Source organism: Bos grunniens, chromosome 14, assembly GCF_055505025.1.
Source record: "Bos grunniens cultivar Pamir isolate PY7600 chromosome 14, Bosgru_T2T1.0, whole genome shotgun sequence".
Lineage (NCBI taxonomy): Eukaryota > Metazoa > Chordata > Mammalia > Artiodactyla > Bovidae > Bos > Bos grunniens.
Window position 1 is genome coordinate 75,213,074 of NC_141178.1, and position 20,901 is coordinate 75,233,974.

The 20,901-nt window shown below is 48.6% G+C and overlaps 1 protein-coding gene across 1 annotated transcript in view; it reads left to right on the forward strand.

Annotated features, from left to right (window-relative positions):
* Window positions 1-20,901, forward strand: part of TG (thyroglobulin) — a 235,284-nt gene that overhangs the window by 103,412 nt on the left and 110,971 nt on the right. The window contains exons 36-40 of the mRNA XM_086337437.1: window positions 8,473-8,607; window positions 10,779-10,943; window positions 16,469-16,688; window positions 18,261-18,354; window positions 20,350-20,509. Of these exons, the coding sequence (XP_086193563.1) occupies window positions 8,473-8,607; window positions 10,779-10,943; window positions 16,469-16,688; window positions 18,261-18,354; window positions 20,350-20,509 (774 nt within the window). The remainder of the gene's footprint in view (window positions 1-8,472; window positions 8,608-10,778; window positions 10,944-16,468; window positions 16,689-18,260; window positions 18,355-20,349; window positions 20,510-20,901) is intronic.

The window sequence follows — 20,901 nt, forward strand, 5'->3', positions numbered from 1 at the left end:
CCTTTCTCTTAGGAGAAACAACGAGGGAAAGATGGGAGGCTTCACAGAGAGCAGAAGGGGGGCAGGGAGTTAGAGCCGATGCTGATAATGGTCACTTTTTCTCTGGGAGGCAAGAGATCAGGCGTCTCGTGAGAGTGCAAGGGTCATGGCGATGCCTGGGCCTGAGGAGAACGGAGGAGACAGGACAGCAGTATGAGGCTGCATGGAGAGTGCAGTGGAGGCTGAAGACTCAACACCTGTAAAGGCGCCAGTCTGTCTGTGGGTATTTCTGTAGCTGTGCTCAGGTCGAGACAAGGTGCAGAGGAAGCAGGCCCATGGGAGTAATCCAATGGAAGGGAAGAGGGTGGAGAGCACTGGTAGAAGGGAAGCTGAAATGCTGGACCAAGCAATGAGAGGTCTTGGTTTGTGAGAAGCCAGTGAAGATGGATAACCTGGAGGGGGTTAGAGAGTAGAAATCATAGTGAAATGAAAGAGATGATTTTAATGGAATAAAGTATGAAAATTCCGGAAGAAGGGAGGGCTGTGGGATGTAGCAGCAGGTGGCACTTTGAATGAATGGCATTGGCACTGCAATGGAGCTCAGTGCCCTGGCAGAGTTTGGCTGTGGAGATGCTTGGCTGGGGTGAGTGCAGATACCATTTTCTGTGTTTGAAGAGGTCAAGAGACTGAGACCAGAATGTGAAATGGCCCATCTGCTTTACCCATAAATGATAAAGTCACTTTAGCAGTAGCTAGGGTGAAGATGGAAATTATCTTGGCAAAAATAATAGCTGGCAAAGAATTGGAAGAATGTGGGGGAATGACCAAACATCCCTAGTTGGGGATGAGAGAAATACTAGAAGGTTCCATAGCAGAAGACTATAACCCAAAATGAAGACAGGGAACTGTATAGTAGGAACCCTTGTTTCCAGGACACAGTGGATAGGGAAGGATGAGACAAGATCAGGGGTTTGCTGCGACAGCAGGGAGATGGTTTCAGAGAGCTGGGAGCCACAGGAGCCTGGTTCAGAAGTAGGGTAAGACCATGTTGATTTAGGCTTGGATTCTATCCTCGAATTGGAGGGCAGTTCATGTTTGCTAACTTTTCCTTCTACCAAATAGGAACCACCAAAAAACCCAAACGAAACGAATCTGTCATTTTGTAAAAGGACTTTAACATGCCAAGTTAGGAAGGAAGGGCAGTTATCAACATGTCATGCTGCTGCTGCTGCTAAGTTGCTTCAGTCGTGTCTGACTCTATGCGACCCCATAGACAGCAGCCCACCAGGCTCTGCCGTCCCTGGGATTCTCCAGGCAAGAACACTGGAGTAGGTTGCCATTAAAATTACAATATTTTACCTTCCAGATGGCATTCCCCAGATGACTCCTTATTCCTGGAAAAAGTACAGAAACTCCCTGTCAACTTTCCTGTTGAGTTTTTGGTTCCCAGAATGTAGACCCTCCACCCATCATGGTGCACAGTGACTGAACCCATGGCCCTTCTGTCTCTGCCTTCTAGACCAGTGGTGGCGAACCACAGCGTGCAGTCTGTACAGAACCTCTAATCTGAGAATGGATGTGTAACATACAGATAGTATGCAGCAGAGGACGAACATGGGCCAGCAGAGCTTAAAACATTCACTGTCTGGCTTCTGACAGAAAAGTCTTGCTGGCCCTGCTCTAGCCTGAATGTGTGCTGTCTTCTCCATCCTTCCTCCCAGTCCCCGAATCATCTGAGCGGGTCTTCTCTGGTCCTCCCAGGCCACATAACCTACACCTTACTGTGTGATAGGCTTGACCAGGAACGTAAAGAGGTGGCAGCAGTCCTGCTAGTACTGTTAATGCTCGTGTTTTGGCTGAAAATGCCTTGTTGTATTAATACAAGTGACAACATGTACACCCTCGTGCATTCAGCAACACAGCACAGCGGTAGAAGCTCTGGCTTTGGAGGCCAGCACACAGGGGTGAATCTTTAGTAGATATTACGGAGCACTCTCCTGTGCCAAGGAGTTTGCAGGCATCAATCCATTCAGCCCCCACCCTCCCCACGTGTCCAAGGCTCACTGACTTCTCGTGCCATGACACACATTGGGTGCAATGACATGCCACTGGGAAGACCAGGTGGAGCACTGGCCCAGCAGCCTCCACACCACCCACCTCGCCCAACCCCGAGAGACTGGAAGGATCAAGAGCAAACTCTGACCCTCAGCATATGGGAAGCCCTGACTCAGGTGACATCGAGTGGCCAGACTATTCCAGTTTACAGAGTGCAGTTTACCCTAAATCAGAGCTAGCAGTGGGCAGAGCTTGGGACTGGGGCAGGCAGAGTGTCCCCAGAGTGGTCCTGCCTTAAAACATGCATGCAGTGGTGACCAGAACAGTCATGCACACAGCTGTGTGTAAATTAAGTGAAACGACACGTAGCACATCACAGTGTGTCTGGCAAATAGGAACTGCTTAAGAAACATTAGCCATTGTAATATGACATGATAAGAATTATCACTAGGCTCAGCATTTCTGTGCAACAGGGAGCACAGCAAGCTCACTGTGAATCAAGGAATGGACGTTTTTGCTGAATATTCACTCACTGTATTAGTTCAGGCTATGTAACAAAATCAGAGAAGGCAATGGCACCCCACTCCAGTACTCTTGCCTGGAAAATCCCATGGATGGAGGAGCCTGGTGGGCTGCAATCCATGGGGTCGCTAAGAGTTGGACATGACTGAGTGATTTCACTTTCACTTTTCACTTCCATGCATTGGAGAAGGAAATGGCAACCCACTCCGGTGTTCTTGCCTGGAGAATCCCAGAGACAGAGGAGCCTGGTAGGAGGCCGTCTATTGGGTCGCTCAGAGTCGGACACGACTGAAGCGACTTAGCAGCAGCAGCAGCAGCATGTAACAAAATACCACTAACTGGGGGCTTAAACAATAGAAAATTAGTCTCTCCCAGTTCTGGAGGCTGGACGTCCAAGGTCAAGGTGCCTGCAGGGTGGGTCCCTTCTGATGGCCATGAGGGAAGAATCTATTCCAGAACCCTCTCCTTGGCTTGTTGATGGCAGTCTTCTCCCTATGTCTGCTTATCATTTTCCTTTACTGCCCACTTCTAGGACTTAATTTCCCCTTTTCATGAAGACCCCAGTCTCTTTGGATTAGGGACCAGGGCTTCCCTGGAGGCACTAGTGGTAAAGAACCCACCTGCCAGGGCAGGTAGATGTGAGAGACCTGGGTTTGATCCCTGGGTTTGGAAGAACCCCTGGAGGAGGGCATGGCAACCCACTGCAGTATTCTTGCCTTGAGAATCCCGTGGACAGAGGAGCCTGGTGGGCTACCATCCATAGGGTCGCAAACAGTTGGACACGACTGAAGCGACTTAGCACAGCAAACACTGATGACCTTATTTTAACTAAATTACCTCTGTAAAAGCCCTGTCTTCAAATGGCGTCCCATTCAGAGGTGCGTGGGGTTAGGATGAATTTGAAGTGTGAATCTTGGAGTGGGGGTGGGACACAGTTCTACCACAGTACTCAGCGCCATCCCTCTGCTAAGCTCTGGAAGTGCAAAGTCAAAGATGAAAACATGCCTCCTGGGGAGCTGAAAAGTAGGTATTTAGGGGCTGAACAGAGGTAAATATGTCTCTGGATACTTTTATAGTGTTATAAATGTTAGAATGGGTCCAGTAGGGTCTGCTTTAAATGTCAGGCATTTCTCTTTGAAGATATGCGAGATGGATAGTTAGCTCCCGTCCCATTTTCATCTTGCAGATGATTGCAAAATAACAAGGGGTGTCTTTTTTCTTTCTGTTATCAAAGGAACATCTAGGTTTTTTTTTTTTTTTTTTTTTTTTTATGCGCTAATGAGGGTAAAAATAGCCCAACGTGATGTGGTTTTCACTTGAAAGACGGTGTCTGGTAAGAAATGAGGATGTCTGAGCAGTGGTCCTATCTTAAAATGATAGCACACGAGTATCTTCAGCTAGAGCTCGTGGCCATAAAACTGTGACAGCAGTGTCAACAAGCCTGTTACCTTCTGTTTATGCCAAGGTCACAGAGGATTGCTGATGCCTGAAATGGTTTTCCTGTCTGAAAGCCTTTTCCTGTCTGAAAGACTTCAAAACGTTGATGTTTTCCCCCAGCCAGCCAGCCTGGGCATGAAAACCAGCTCTAATATTTCCTCAAGCTTTTCCCATATCCAGCATTGATAAGTGTTGAGGAGCAGAAAGGAATTCTTGGTTCTTGATTGCAAGAAAAACAGTATGAATCCTGGCTTCTTTTCAGTGCTTTAGAGTTTCTAATTTTTTTCTCCATTCTTGGTGATTCTTAAGAAAATCCCATCAGTCTTTTCATTTAACAAATGGGTCTGTGATTATTTGAACGTTGGTGAGGTCAGGCATTCGCAACTGGCTTGACATTTCTGCACTTGGATCTGATTAAAAATCATTGAAAGGCTCCTTGCCCTTGTTTTGAGAGGTGAAGGCCAGAGCGACGCTTGCCCTTGCTAACGCAGTCAGCAAGGGACAGACCTGCTCCCTCTGTCTCAACACAGGTCTCCAGTTATGTTGGCGTTTGTTTTGTTGTGGCTATTTTTAACACTTGAAATTACTCTATTTGAACCTTAACATCAAAATCAAACATTTCCTTCTTTAACTGACGTCTGTCTGGAAAGGGATAAAGGAAGGCAGGAAGACAGGAAAGCAAGAAAAGAGGAAGGAAGGGAGGGAGGAAGCGAAGGGAATGAAATACAGTTTTCCATATACTGGTGGAAATTTTCAAATGTATTTTAGTCTAGTGATTTAAGCTTAGTTGACATGAAAATGGAATAATGCTGCCTGGAAGGGAATGGAAGGCCCTGGTATCACACCGAGGCCTGCCCTACCTAAAGTTGCAGGTCATGCTGCCCCCCTACCCTCAGCCCCGCCGCACCTCAGCAACGGTGTGGTGTGCAGGAAGACATAATCAAATTACCCAGAAGTTTCAAAAAATTCCTTCTGCCTTCGCCTGATCCCTCCACGCCAGCCTTGTCCCAGGATCCCTGGCTTTCTGCCAGGGGGACTCTATCAACGCCTCCCCTCCCGCCTCTGGCCCTGGGACTCCTCAGTGAGGCCATTAGCACAGTGGACCCAGGCCACGTGCCCGGCACTGAAGCCTGCTGCCGAACACAGTGACATTCGGAAACAGCAGCATTTCGGGGTTTTGTGAGCCCAGCACGTCCCCGAGTGAACCCATCGCTGGCCTCACCCTCTGTCCTGCTCTGTGCCCCCACGCTGCGTTCCTTCTTTCCTCATGGACGTTTTCCACTGCACGCTCTGTTGCCCAACCCAAAAATCCCATGGTCTTCATCACCTTCTCCCTTACCCCATCCTATCAATTCTGCCTCCTCAGCCCCTCTGGGAACTGTCCTTTCCTTTCCACTCCAAATCTTTCTTTCTTGGCCACACTGGGCAGCTTGCAGGATCTTAGTTCCCCAACCAGGAGTTGAACCGGGGCCATGGCAGCGAAAGCACTGAGTCCTAAGCACTGGACCGCCAGCAAATTCCAATGACTATATTTTTTAAATAAGTGATGCTGGCAATGCGATGTGTAAAATACATTTTACACAAAGGAAAAAAACTAATCAACAAACCACAGAGGCTGCAATTCAGGGGAGAATATCTCTTTGGGTGAGTCTGAAAGCCACCGCCGCCTCATTCACCTGGTGAATAAACCAGAACCCTTGGAGTAAACAGTGTATGCTGAAGCTGAAGGAGCTGGACTCAAGCTCAAGCATCACTGCTTGTCGGCTAAGCTCTTTGAGTGTGTTTCTGGATCTGTTTGCTCGCCTGTAAGATGTGCACGTAATGGTGCCCACAGCGTGGTTTATCGTGAATATTAAGTGACAGTGGTATTGCTGAGTCCTTGACAAATTAGTGAACTCTTATGAAATGCTACCAAGACTACCCAGCTTTCATGCTTCACTATGATTTTGCATTCACAAGGGACTTGCTGTCAGAGGTTTTCACGAGGTGCATATAGAACCCCAGATGTTGGAATCAGCATGGCAGCAATGACTCATCCAGGGGTCCTGTGGGCCAGGGGATGGGGGCAGGTGCCGGGTGGGGCAGAGAGCTGGATCCAGGCCCTGGGATGGCCACTGATGAGCTGGCTCTCACTCTGGCAGTGACAGTCACCCTTTAATTAGAGCTCTTTCCCCTAGACATCAACCTAAACGTGGAGGGCAGCCAAAGCTTCCATTTTAAGACCATAATTGGTAGGTTCAGTCCTCAAATCCCATCATAAGTTTCTCTGAAATTTCCCTGTACTCACCATCTAATAATATGTGCCTCAGATCAGCCGTGTTGCAAAAATGCCACTTGCACTGACCATGGAAATAGCAACACGTGGAGGATGCTTAAGAAAATGACATCCCTAGTTTCCTGCAAGGAAACCAGGTCCCAAGTTCAGAAATATGTGGTTCGAGATTCTGAGACTGGTCCCACGGCCCCTGGACGAGTGTGGGGGTCTCACCTTCCTCTTCCTGAATCCATGTGAGATCTGCTTGCATTATTTGGCCACTTTTTTTCTCTTTCTTCTTTTTCTTCCTTCCTTTCCTTTTTTTCCTCCTTTCTTTTTTTTTTAATTAAAAAAAAAAGGGTAGTGGTACTTGATTGTTTTGCTACTCTATTTACCATTCTAATTTTAGTGACCCTCAGTACTGTGGTGGCAAAGACAGGTTTGACATAAAAGCAATAGGCTTCCTCATATAGCTAAGAGCATGGCGTTAACAAAGACAATAACCTTTTCCTATCTGAGGATGGTCTTCTGGAGAGGATGCTCACCCTGTGGGAGGCTCAGAGGGATGCGAAGGAGCACTGACTTGGAGCCAAGAGGCTCTGTCTCGGGCATTGTCACCATCCAGCTGGCATTGAGCCAGTGATGCCATCCAACCATCTCATCCTCATCAACTACATGTACATATATAAGCCCTCCCTCTTGAGCCTCCCTCCCTCCCCTCTAGGTCATCACAGAGCACTGAGATGAGCTCCCTGTGCTGTACAGCAGCTTCCCACTAGCTGTCTATTTCACACATGGTCGGGTGTATATGTCAGGGCTACTTTGTCATACAGAGTGAAGTAAGTCAGAAAGAGAAAAACAAATGTTGCATGTTCATGTGTCTATGTGGAATCTAGGAAAATGGTACTGTTGAACCTATTTGCAGGGCAGGAATAGAGACGCAGATGTAGAGAATGGACTTCTGGGTACAGCAGGGGGAGGGGAGGATGGGGAGAATTGTCTTCATCTTTTAAAGAGGTCTTGGCTGGGGTTTTCCAGGAAAGACTCCAAGATAGAGTTGCACACAGAAAGTTTAGTGCACAGTGCTCTTGGGAGCAACACATGTAAGGCAGAATTGGGCTGGGGGTGAGGCAGAATGTGGATGCAAACCAAATCCTGGCCCCATGGACGCCTCAGTGAGCTGTGAAGCTGAGTTGGCCCCTGGGGGTTGTCCCATCTTGGGGCCAGAGAACAGGAACTTTGGAGATCCACCTGGACTAGTTTGGGGATGAAGGGAGGGAGGCGGCTGGCCTAGTCCTAGGTAATTCCTAGGAAGGGACTCGGCCAGCAGCCCCAACCACTTGGGGAAATGAGAGCTTTCCCCAGCTTCCCAGCACTTGGGGAAATGAGCGCCTTGGCCCTGAAGGCAGCCTACACAGTGCGTCACAGAGCGCCATATGACCAGTTCTGTGTGTGTGCTCAGCCATGTCCCACTCTTTGTGATCCCTTGGGCCCTGTCAGGCTCCTTTGTCCACACGTTTCTGCAGGCAAGAATACTTCAGTGGGCAGCCATTCCCATTGCCAGGGCATCTTCCCGGCCCAGGCATCAAACCCTACTCTCTTGCATCTCCTGCACTGGCAGGCAGATTCTTCCCCACTGTGCCACGAGCCTGGTATTATCATGGTTGCTGGCATTATTCTGATTTTTGCATTATAACAACCGTGTGTGTGTGTTGGTCACTCATTCGTGTCTTACTCTTTGTGACCCCATGGACTGTAGCTCTCCAGGCTCCTCTGTCCATGGGATTCTCCGCGAAAGTATACTGGAGTGTGTTGCCATTGCCTTCTCCAGGGACTCTTCCCTACCCAGGGATCAAACCCAGGTTTCCTGCATTGGCAGGTGGATTCCTTACCATCTGAGCCACCAGCGAAGCCCATAACAACTGTACTGTGATGTTTTTCTTACCCTTTCACATTCTCCCCCATTCTCCTGTAAGCTGCTCAGTAGAAATGCCCATGCTTTTGTTGGTTCGTTTGTTTTGATTTTTAACCTCTGTATTCCCAGGCTTGAGCACATGGAAATTTGGAGTTTGGCTCATAGAAATCATTGAAAAAATTGTTGTAGAATGGAGAGATGGATAAAAGAGTGGGTCACACGAGAATGGAGACCCCCGGAGGAAGCCCTGGGGCGCCCTTTGGGTACATCATGTGACGCCCCACTGACAGTCCCCTTCTTTCCTTTCCAGTCACTCTGGACTCGTGGCAGTCCCTGACCCTCTCTTCAGTGATTGTTGATCCATCCATCAGGAACTTTGACGTTGCCCACATCAGCACCGCTGCCGTGGGGAACTTCTCTGCAGCCCGAGACCGCTGCTTGTGGGGTAAGGGGAATGTTCACCCTCTAGATAGGGGGTGAATTGGGATGAGGGTCCTCTCACACAAGTGCTGCTGAAGATTCTGACCTCAGAAACACATAGGAGACCCCAAGATCACCTGGGGTGCCTGGCCAGAAGGATGTCACCTGGGGGAGGAACTCTGGCTGGGCTCTCCTCTGTAGTCTCCTCATCCTCCTGCAGAGTTGACCCATGGCCAAGGTCTCCAAGAGGCTAAGCCAGCCAGAAAATGAGCAACTCTGAGCCAGGTCAGAGGAAGGATCTAGGAGGTTAGTCTGAGACGGAGGAGATGGGTGGAGGCTGTGATGGCTGTCCTCAGATGGCAGGTGGGTGGTCATGACAGTGAAGAAAGATATTGTTCTGGCCAAGTTCACGGGACAAAGTGAAGACTAGTGTTGTTGTTGTTCAGTTGCTCAGTCGTGTCTGACTCTGTGACCTCATGAGCTGCAGCATGCCAGGCTTCCCTGACCTTCACTATCTCTCGGACTTTCCTCAAACTCATGTCCACTGAGTGGATGATGCCATCCAACCATCTCGCCCTCTGTCTCCCCCTTCTCCTCCTGCCCTCAGCATTTTTCAGTGCTATACAGAGAACTTTCTAATAGGCAAAGCTGTCCACAGATGCCTAGTTCCTTTAGAGGGTTTGGGTCACTGGTATGTAAACAAAAGCTAGGTGACAACCTGATAGGAAGGTTCTACAAAGACTTGACTTTATGAAAGAGATCAAGATTAGATAACATTTGTGAGAGTTGAAAGTCGCTCAGTTGTGTCTGATTCTTTGTGACCCCATGGACCTTACAGTTCATGGAATTCTCCAGGCCAGAATACTGGAGTGGATAGCCTTTCCCTTCTCCAGGGGATCTTCTCAACCCAGGGATCAAACCCAGTTCTTCATTGCAGGCAGATTCTTTACCAGCTGAGCTAGAAGGGAAGACCATTCATGCTTTTGCAATTTTGAGATTCCATGGATCTCCTCCTCTACAAGGCTGGAAAACAACATGCACAAATTACAGACAAGGCTGCCATGTGCAGTTGTATAGGTTGTACACTGTACAACTCTGGGTGGTACCACAACGCAGAGATTAGGCTATGAATAAGGGCTTTAGGCAATGCACAGCTTGCTCAATTGAATGAAACATCATTATTTTCATGGCTGTTCTTAGGACTAAATATCCTAATGCCATGAATCATTTAAACTGTCTAGGACAGAACCTGGTTTACATGGGAAAGGACATAACCCTTGATGGAACATGGTGAGTGTGATGAGGCAGGAGGCAGAGGGAGATGAGGCTGAAGAGGAAGGCGTGGGCTAGAGCATGAACAGCCTTGTCTTGTATGACTTAATTCTGAGGCCAGTGGGGAGCCATGTTAAAGCCATGCTTTAAACAGAAAAATGACAAGAGCACATTTGTGGATAAATAACCAAAGAAAACCCCGATTGTTGTGTGGAAAATAGTTTGATGGGAGAGTTGAGTCCCCCCCCACCACCAGTGTTTTATTCCAAGATTCTAGCCCTGTGCCAGGTGCTAAAATGAAGGAGTGAGTTTTTGTGTGTATGTATGCCTGCGTAAGTGGGTAGATGAATGGATGATGCGTAAGTGGGTGTATAGATTCATGAAGGGTGATTGGATGAAGGATGTCTAGCTGGCTTATGCTTTGAGAAACTGTGACTTTGGGCTGACCCTGAAGGAAAGTGAGGAGACTGCAGAGAAGTCCTCACCCACGTCTTCTCTCTCAGATGAATTGCTTCCTGCCAGGCACCTCAGGTTGTCTTGGGACAAATAGAAGAGTGGGTGGATGGATGATACACAGGTTCATGGATGTATAATTACATGAGTGGATGAATGGATGATGCTTGGATAGATGGAAGGGTGCATGCATGGATTCATGGATGTATGGTTAGATGGCAGGATGAATGGATGTATGGATGGATTCATGGATCACAACTGGATGGATGGATCAGTGGGTGCATGGATTTATGAATGTATGGTTGGATGGCAAGATAGATGGTTGGACAGATGAATGGATGAACTGATGGGTTCACGGATGGCATGACTGGATGGATGGATCAATGGACGCATGGATTCATGAATGTATTTTTGAATACTTGACTGAGATGATCTCTCAGGCTCAATCCCCACCCTTCTTCTCCTCTGCAGAGTGTTCCCGTCACCAGGACTGCCTTGTCACCACTCTGCAGACCCAACCTGGGGCTGTGAGGTGTATGTTCTATGCTGATACCCAGAGCTGCACACACAGCCTGCAGGCCCAGAACTGCCGACTTCTGCTCCATGAAGAGGCCACCTACATCTACCAGAAGCCAAGTGAGTGCCAGCCTGTGTCTTTGCAGACATTCCCAAGGGCCTGGGTATGGCTGGGAGGGACTGTCGGAGAAAGTGGTGACTCATGGGCGGCGGCTTTTGAGGTTCTTAAGGAAAAGTCAGTCAAAGTCATCTTAGGCTATGTGGCACTTACACGGGATGAACTGAAGGAAGACAAAAAAGCCTACTTCTGACCTAGAACTTCTCTGCACTGTCTGTATTCATGACTTCTTTTGAGTTATAGAAGCCATTTTGGCCTTTGAGTTTCTGCATAAAATAATTCATTAGGCCACTTTTTAGTACTGTTTCAGAGTTTATAAAGTTGTTTCACATACCTTATCTTGTTGGATCCTCATGTTATCCTGTGAGATATCAAGATAAAGGATTGATCCCTTTCTTAGAGGCCAGGAGACTCTGGTCCAGAGAAGTTAGGTTACTTCTCTGGTTTCATACGACTAGTGATGACGGAACAGGGACTTGGAGCCAGGTCTCGTATCTCTAGGGGCAGTCCTCTCCCACAAAACTGCAGTGCCTAGCGACCATATCACCATCACCAAAGAGTGTGGTTGCTCTGGCTGGGTTCAGTTTAGAAACATCCAGTAATGTGTTATCATGTGTCAGCCCTTGTGTTGGGTGCTGGGGATGCAGGGGTGAAGCAGGCAAGGAACAAGCAGCATATAATTACAGCCTAAAGTGAAATGATATGAGCTATAGAACAGGAAACATGGGAGCCAAGGCCCTGGGGGACACCCCCTCCCGACTAGACATGCTTACGGGATGGAATGAATAACTTTTTAGAAATGTTGGCTGAGTCTGCCATCTTATCTTCAAGAGCAGGTGTTAATGATCTCTCTCTGTAAAGAGTCAGATAATAAATATTTTAGGCTTCACAGCTACAAGTCTCTGTTACAGCTACTGAACTCTGCTGTTGAAGCAGAAAAGTGGCCACAGACAATAATAGATCGATGGGCACAGCTGTGTACCAATAAAACTTTATTTATAAGACCCGGTAACAGTGAGATTTGGCCTCACCTTGTCCTTGAGTATTAATGGTCCTTTAGGGCTGTCTGGATCCAGGGGTGTCCTCTCTCCCCCTTTCCTCCACCTCAGTGTTTAGATCAGGAGAAGGTCCCCAGGCTTAGGAGTGCTTTGATTCCTATAAACTAAGGTCTTGGGCCCTTAATCTTAAGGCTTGCCTTCTATTCAGTTCAGTTCAGTCACTCAGTCATGTCCGACTTTTGTGACCCCATGGAGTGCAGCATGCCAGGCTTCCCTGTCCTTCACCAATTCCTGGAGCTTGCTTAAACTCATGTCCATCAAGTCGGTGATGCCATCCAACCATCTCATCCTCTGTCATCCCTTTATCCTCCTGCCTTCAATCTTTCCCAGCATCAGGGTCTTTTCCAATGAGTCAGTTCTTTGCATCAGGTGGCCAAAGTATTGGAGCTTCAGCTTCAGCATCAGCCCTTCCAATGAATATTCAGGATTGATTTCCTTTAGGAGGGACTGGTTTGATCTCTTTGCAGTCCAAGGGACTCTCAGGATGCTTATATCATTTGGTCGAGTTAAATAGATTTCATCCATAGTGTAGCCAATCTGCACAGTAGTCCTGCTGAGAAATGCCTTCACTTTGAGGTATGAGTTCTGTAAAACAGACTGCTTCTCTCTGAATTCTGTGTGTCTCAAATTCAGCATGAAATGCTCACTCTCCAGCAGAAGACACATGCCCACGTGTATCTACATAGACATTTGTTTATTTGCACCTAAAGTACATATAGAGCTACAAATAATTTTCTTAATCCAAATAGTCACAGAACCTAAATATATGGGTATTCTAGAAAGAATCTCCACTTCTGCAAAAGATTTCAAAAGGGAGAAATGCACAGCAGATATTTTTCACATGTTGGATCTCATTCCATCTGGGATACATTGGGCAGCCTCTGGAGGGAGGCTTAAATACCAGTGTCCATGGGAAAGCAGGCTTGCATTCCCTCAAAATTCTTTAGCTTTTATATTTTCTGTCTCTGCTCCCTGCTTGAGATGATGCCACGTTCATGAAATGTGGCTGTTTCCTGCAAAGCAAAAGAGCTGACCTTGGGAGTTTTCACTGCCTTAGCATCCACGGTCGGTCCTGAATGCTAGCCAGAGAGCCTGTGATTTGCAATTGAAACAGGAAATTTTGTGAGAAGGAAGGAACTGTGGGGGTGAGAGCAGGCATGATTTGTGATCGAGGCCAGATTATAAAGCGGCACGTATTTCTTTCCATCCCAAGTTTCCATTTTGGGTTATAACTCACACGCCAGTGTGTGAACAACCAAGTTTTCACTCACTCTTTCCTTCTGTTCTCTCTACCTTTTGACCTTCCTTTTTCTTTCTTTCTTTCACCCCTCCACTCCTTCCCTCCTTCTTTCTATCTTTCCTTCCTTCCTTTCTTCCTTCCCTCTCCCCATTCATTCATTCACGTGTTGGTCTCCGGTCACGCACCAGGCACTGTGCTTGGGACATTACAGGCATCGTGTTATTTCTTCCTGATGTCTTTGTGTTGTAGGGACGGCTACTGTTCCTTTCTCGGCGATGGGAAAATCGAGGGTCAAAAGAACTATGAGGTTTTTCTAAAGCAGCTGGTCCCTCACACAAACACAGGTCCGTTCATTGCTTCCTCCTCACCACGTGGACCCTCAGTGGCCTGGAGGTCATGAATGCATATCACACCAGGGGGTCTCAGCCCCGACGCCTGACACTGACACCTGGGACTGGATGACCTGTTGTCTCTATCATAGGTTGTTTAATAGCATCTCTGGCCTCCATCCTATGAGATATTAGGAGCTCAGACCTCTCCTCAATCCTGTGACAACCCCAGAATATCTCCAGACATTGTCAGATGTTTCCTGGGGTCAAAACCACCTCCAGTTGAGCCACTGCATAGTACCAAACTCTTGAGGAATGGATAAACTTCTGCCTGTCTGTCTGCCTCCTCTCCCACATTTACGTTCATCATAAATGTGTATTTTAAACAGACAGAGCTGCAGACCAAGCTGCAAAGCTTTCCCTCTCCATCGGCCCACAGTGAATTGGAGCAAAGAAAACACATCTGTTGGAAATAAATAAGAGAGACTGCACACACACGTGTGCACACACACACACACACACACACAGAATCTCTTCACCAGTGTTGGTTTCCTCTGGGTGAGGCCCTAAGACCTGTGGGAACCAGACACAGGCCTGTCTTAAGCCCCTGAAAATGGCATTTGGCACTGAGCCTGAGCTGGTACTCATCTCACACGCTAGTAAAGTAATGCTCAAAATTCCAAGCCAGGCTTCAACAGTGTGTGAACTGTGAACTTCCAGATGTTCAAGTTGGATTTAGAAAAGGCAGAGGAACCAGAAATCAAATTACCAACATCTGTTAGATCATTGAAAAAGCAAGAGAGTTCCAGAAAAACATCTACTTCCACTTAATCCAAAGCCTTTCACTGTGTGGATCACAACAAACTCTGGAAAATTCTTGAAGAGATGGGAATACCAGACCACCTGACTTGCCTCTTGAGAACTCTGTATGCAGGTCAGGAAGCAAGAGTTAGAACTGGACATGGAACAACAGACTGGTTCCAAATTGGGAAAGGAGTACATCAAGACTGTATATTGTCACCCTGCTTATTTAACTTATATGCAGAAAACAGCACAAGAAACTCTGGACTGGATGAAGCAAAAGCTGGAATCAAAATTGCCAGGAGAAATATCAATAACCTTAGATATGCAGAAGACACCACCCTCATGGCAGAAAGCACAGAAGAACTAAAGAGCTTCTTGATGAAAGTGAAAGAGGAGAGTGGAAACGTTGGCTTAAAACTCAGCATTCAGAAAACTAAGATCATGGCATCTGGTCCCATCACTTCATGGCAAATAGATGGGGAAATAGTGGAAACAGTGACAGACTTTATTTTTTTGGGCTCCAAAATCACTGCAGATGGTGACTGCAGCCATGAAATTAAAAGACGCTTGCTCCTTGGAAGAAAGTTATGACCAACCTATACAGCATATTAAAAAGCAGAGACATTACTTTGCCAACAAAGCCCGTCTAGTCAAAGCTATGGTTTTCCCAGTGGTCATGTATGGATGTGAGAGTTGGACTATAAAGAAAGCTGAGGGTTGAAGAATTAATGCTTTTGAACTATGGTGTTACAGAAGACTCTTGAGAGTCCCTTGGACTGCAAGGAGATCCAACCAGTCCATCCTAAAGGAAATCAGTCCCGAGTATTCATTGGAAGGACTGATGTTGAAGCTGAAACTCCAATACTTTGGCCACCTGATTTGAAGAACTGACTCATCTGAAAAGACCCCGATGCTGGGAAAGATTGATGGCAGGAGGAGAAGGGGACGACAGAGGATTAGATGGTTGGATGGCATCATCAACTCGATGGACATGAGTTTGAGTAAACTCCAGGTGTTGGTGATGGACAGGAAAGCCTGGCTTGCTGCAGTCCATGAGATTGCAAAGAGTCAGACAAGACTGAGTGACTGAACTGAACTAAACTGAGCTGATAAAAGTATATTAACTCAATGAATGAATGTGAGGGAATACAGCAGAGAGGATAAGATAAGGCTACAGGGAGGCTGATAAGTGTCTGGAGATTAGCACTGCTGGGAGGGGCGGGAGGCCTGTGGAGCACAGGGCAGGATGGCCGGCCACACCAGCCTGACCTAAAGGACCAGGTGGGATCCAGACAGGCACAGAGGAAGGATGGGTGCTGCAGGCCAGGCCCAACCCTTGACCCGTGTGAACCTCTGGCCCCGTGGTCAGAGCTCAGGCTCAGAAAAGTACAGCTTTGACTCTTACCTCATCACCTTGACATCCTGACAGCTACCCACCCTCAGCCCCTAAACCCACTTCCTCACCAGTGAAATGTACTTATCGGGTCTGCAGTGCCTCAGTGATAGTTCTAAAATCCAAGCAGTCTTAAAGTCAGAAAAAAATATTTTTGTAAGTTTTTGGCAAACTCGTTTGGGGTCAAAATCTGACCCAAAGTTGACTGAAGAAATGATATCAGGTATTCATCCGTCTTAGCAGGACCAGCCCGTACATTTCCTCCTGGAAGTAACTGGTGCGTCCAGTGATGGGCTCAAGTCCAGACTCCCCTGGACGATTGGACCTTGCATGGTCTGGGCCCCTCTGTTCTTTTTAAAATCCAAGTAATCCAGAATCGTGATGACATCTGGTCCCAGGGAGGCGAGTCAGGATTTGTGGGCCTGGGTGATCTCCCTGGAAAGAACTTGAGATGACAGAACTGAGGGAAGGATTGCTCAGTGCCTGGGGAAGATCAGGTGTCTTTGTTGGGTTTCTTTTTTCTTTTTCCGCATTAGACACTAACTTGACTAGACTTAAGTTATTGGGGCCTGAATGAATAACTAACATTTTTTTTTTTAAGTGCAGAAAGCAGTGTTTGGTCTTTTTGATTTGTTTCTTAAAACATGTCTGGAATACCCCTCAATAGAGCATGTACTATGCTCTCTTCCTTCCCCCACTCCAGACATCCCTCTGCCCGGCTTTGGGACATCTTCACCTTCAGTGCCCATTGCCACCCATGGCCAGCTGCTGGGCAGGTCACAGGCCATTCAAGTGGGCACTTCGTGGAAGCCAGTGGACCAGTTCCTGGGAGTTCCGTATGCCGCCCCACCCCTGGGGGAGAAACGCTTCCGGGCCCCCGAGCACTTGAACTGGACTGGGTCCTGGGAAGCCACCAAGCCACGGTAAGGATGGAGTGGAATACATCTGGTGGTGGGGGGGAGGGGGGGTGGGGGGAGTGGTGTCCAGAGAAGCCTTCTCCCATTCTAAGCCTTCAAAGTGAGAGTTGATAACAGAGCAGTGCGTTAGGATTTGAGCCGTGCACTGGGGGTACATTAGCTAAGATGACGTTGAGTGCTCTTACACATAAACCCCCACTTGTCCGTGACTTAACATTGTCTTGGTCCTGCCTCCTTTGGTGATGGAGGGGCTGGTGTGCTCTGCTCCATGCAGTGATGCGGGGACCCAAGCTGGCGTGTCTTTTTCAGCACAGACCTTCCAAGTTTCCTTCTAGGAACCTCCCTTGACTTTGCATCCAGGAAAGAGAGGCTGTTAGTGCAGGGGAGGTTTCCTTGGGCCATGCCCATGGCGGGGCACATTCATCACGTGCCCCAGCTTGGCAGTGGCCGGAACTCAACCTCCCAGCTACATCTGACATCAGTGGGGCTGAGAAATAAGCAGAGAAGGAAAAGCATAGCTTATAATAAAAATTAAAAAATAATAATAATGTAAAAGGTCTTTTCATTCCCCCAATAGACATATTAAAAGGAGTTTTCAAAAATGGGGGAAAAAATGGAATATCCTATTTTCCTTCCTCTGCTTTTCAATTTTGCCCATTCCCTCCCATGCATGTACCACTGTAGATAGTTGACAGACGGGACACGATTTTGTCATTTTTCTGATGAAAGCATGTTCAGAGTATCTGTGGAAGGAGCACCTGTGCCTGCCTCTCTCGCCCCACGGCCTTTCCCTCCGCACAGGTGTCCGGAGCTCTGTCCCGAGGACGCAGCCACATTCTCCGTGTCCATCACTGCCCACGGCCAGTTGGTGGGCAGCTCTAGGAGCTCAGGACCAGACAGAGGGATGAGCAGGAGGCTCTGGGATATTCCAGGCGAGCGACAGGAAGACTTAAGCTAGGACAGTGGCAGAAGGATGCAGAAAGCCATGAAAGTCACCCCTGGGAGACAAAAGGAACAAATAAGCACTAATTAGAGAACTTCACTGGGTTAGGATCCACCCACTTGACAGGCTTTCGAGTGAAGAGCAGTGAGAGCTTGGTCCATCAGAGCCCAGTACTAACCAGGCTTGGACAGGTAACCATCATGCTTGCTTCATGTGTGTCCCAGATATGCATCTCAGCTCTTATGCCAGGAGATGTTTCGACCAGCACACTTGACTCTGTAGTGATGGAGAAAGCAGGTCGAGGCCCCTCATCCCAGCAGGTCTGTACCCTGGAGCCTGCAGGGCTCCAGGGCCCAGGTGACACCCGTGTTCCTCTGCTCTATCTGGGCGGGCACCTTGCCCAGGGGACACTCCTCAGGCCCATGATTGAGAGACTGGTGGTCATCCTGCTCCTTCCAGCATTTACTCACCAATCCCACTAACCATTTCCTGAAGCTGCCTAATTGTCAGTGGGCTGCTGGGCCTTCAGAATTGGGCAGTGGGTTCTGCTGCTGCTGCTGGGCATGCAGGAGAGCTGAGTGTGTCTCTTTAATTGTTTTTCCTGCAAGTCACACGCCATCCATCTGTATCTGCAGGGCCAGGTGCTGGCAGCCAGGCATCAGGACGCCCATGCCTCCCGGGGTCAGCGAAGATTGCCTGTATCTCAACGTGTTTGTCCCGCAGAACATGGTGAGTTCGACAGCCCTTGCTATGTTTTCTGTGAAAGCTGCCCTGTTGGAAATTCCCAACCCCTGCACTGCCAGCATGGTCTGCCCCGTGCTCTCCTGGCTGGTTCTTGGCTCCCTGAGGCCTGAGGGGCTGAGCGCCAGCCTGGTTCCTCCAGGGCCTCCTCTCATCTCCTGCATGGGAGCATGGGGCATGGTTATCTGGGTTCAGTTCTCTAAGAGATATTCATAAAGCGCCAGTGATGGGAGGGTCTGTTCTCCATGGGTTGCAGCTATGAACAAAATAAAGTTGCTGTCCTCAAGGGGGCTTTCATTACAGCGGGAGGAGCAGAAATAGGCAGTTTAGTTCAGTCACTCAGTCGTGTCCGACTCTTTGCAACCCCATGGACTGCAGCATGCCAGGCTTCCCTGTCCATCACCAACTCCCAGAGCATGCTCAAACTCATGTCCATCGAGTTGGTGATGCCATACAACCATCTCATCCTCTGTCACCCCCTTCTCCTCCTGCCTTCAATCTTTCCCAGCATCAGGGTCTTTTCCAGTGAGTTGGCTCTTCACATCAGGTGGCCAAAGTACTGGAGCTTCAGCTTCAGTCCTCCCAGTGAATATTCAGGGTTGACTCTGGTTAGGCCCTGTTTTGAAGCCTGTACCTGCCTAAGTAGCATCTAGGATCCTGATGTTGAGTTGAGTTTCCTGTTTTGGGGGAAGGGTCAGAACTCATGAGAGAAAACGGAACCGATGAGCCTTAGGAAACGTGAGTCGTGTTGGCAGATCCCACAGTGGATGTGATGCGCCTCCACTTCCGGTCCCTGAGCCACCAGCAGCCAGAGGCAATGCACTTTGGAGATTTGAGCACAGCAAGCTGCTGAGTGAGATTTGGAACAAGGGCATCTGAACGTGGAGCCTCCTCTGGGCTGCATCAATAGAAGCGTAGAGCTTAGGGTGAGGGAGGTGATGGTGATGCCCAGCCCCAGATCATTGTGGGGGTATTGAATTAAGTCCTGGCTCCAAACCAGCCTGCCACTTACCACTGCCTCCCTGGCCTGGAGAAGGCAACTCACATTTTTTGTGCCCCGGTTTCCTGTTTTGACAAGTAGGGAGAGAAATAGCATCAGCTCATGAAGTTCTTATGAGAATGGAATAAAACAAGGCATAGATACTAATTAACCAATGAACAGGTGATAAGAGAGACGTTGTAAATGGCAAAGAGTGGGACACAGACCACACCTAAAGCCTGGAGGAGACCATCACTCGGGCAGTGTAGGAACTGGACAGTGTTGAACCCACTGGAAAGAACAGGGGCCGGGGGTGGGACCACCTCTGGAGGTCTGTGCCCGTCATCGGCTGAACACCTCATAGCATCCTTCTGATCCTCCTGACGCTTCTAAGAGGTATCATTCCCATTGGATAGATGAAAAGCCCAAGGCTCAGAGAGGTCAGATGACTTGCCTAAGGTCACTCAGCTAGTGAATTATTACTGTAGATTTGGTCAGTCGAGTCCCAGAGTTCACGACTAAGCCAGTGAGTGGTGACCAGTGAGCATACACTTTTGCCATAATGTGAGCAAGAAGTTGACGACAGTACTTTACAGTTGATCTACAATGTCATTGGTCTTCACACGGACTCTAGGAGGAAATGATAGGTATGTTTATTTCTATCTTCTCCCCCCTTTCCCACTTTAGAGGTGTAGAATCTGAGGCTAGGAGAGGCTTCGTGGCTTACTAAGAAAGCACAGCTGGCCTGAGCAGAGGCTTGATCCCCATATCCTGACTTCAAATCCAGGACCCCTTCCCCATCAGGGAGTTTCCAGTCAAAAGTAGCTTTGCCACTTCTCTCTTGGGCTGCTCTGTTGCCCCTGCCTGGCCTTGGGGTAGGTGTGTTGACACACCCAGAGTTGTGTGTTGGCTCGGTCTGGCACCTACATGGCAAAGGTGCCCTGCCCAAGCGCTGGAGGGGGAGGTGGCCGCCTGTAGCCCCCACATTTCTGCACCCCCTGCAGGCCCCCAACGCGTCCGTGCTGGTGTTCTTCCACAATGCCGCGGAGGGCAAGGGCACTGGGGACCGGCCGGCAGTGGATGGCTCCTTCCTGGCTGCTGTCGGCAACCTCATTGTGGTCACAGCCAGCTATCGCACGGGCATCTTCGGCTTCCTGAGTTCCGGTGAGTTGCTGGGGTTGGTGGGGACCGCTGACTCCCTGAGCCGAGTGTGTTCTTTGTGTGCGTTTAGTCCTTTCTTCCTAAAACCTCATCCCTTCCCGGCCCCTGGCCCTCCTCCAGCCCACTGAGTACAGCCAGTACCTTCATGAGACACTCCAGCCATGCTGATGCCCGTAGGTCACAGTTGCCACTGATGAAACTCACCACGTGTCTGAAGCCGTTCCAAGTACCTTAAGTGTTTTGTCTTGTGATATTAATAACTCTGTGTGTATGCTTGTGCATATTGAGACCCCAGAGGGCTAGACCCTTGCTCAGGCTCACATGGTCAGGAAAAGGCAGAGCCAGGATTCACCACCAGGGTCCATGTGCCCTGGAGATGCTAAGGGGTGGATAAG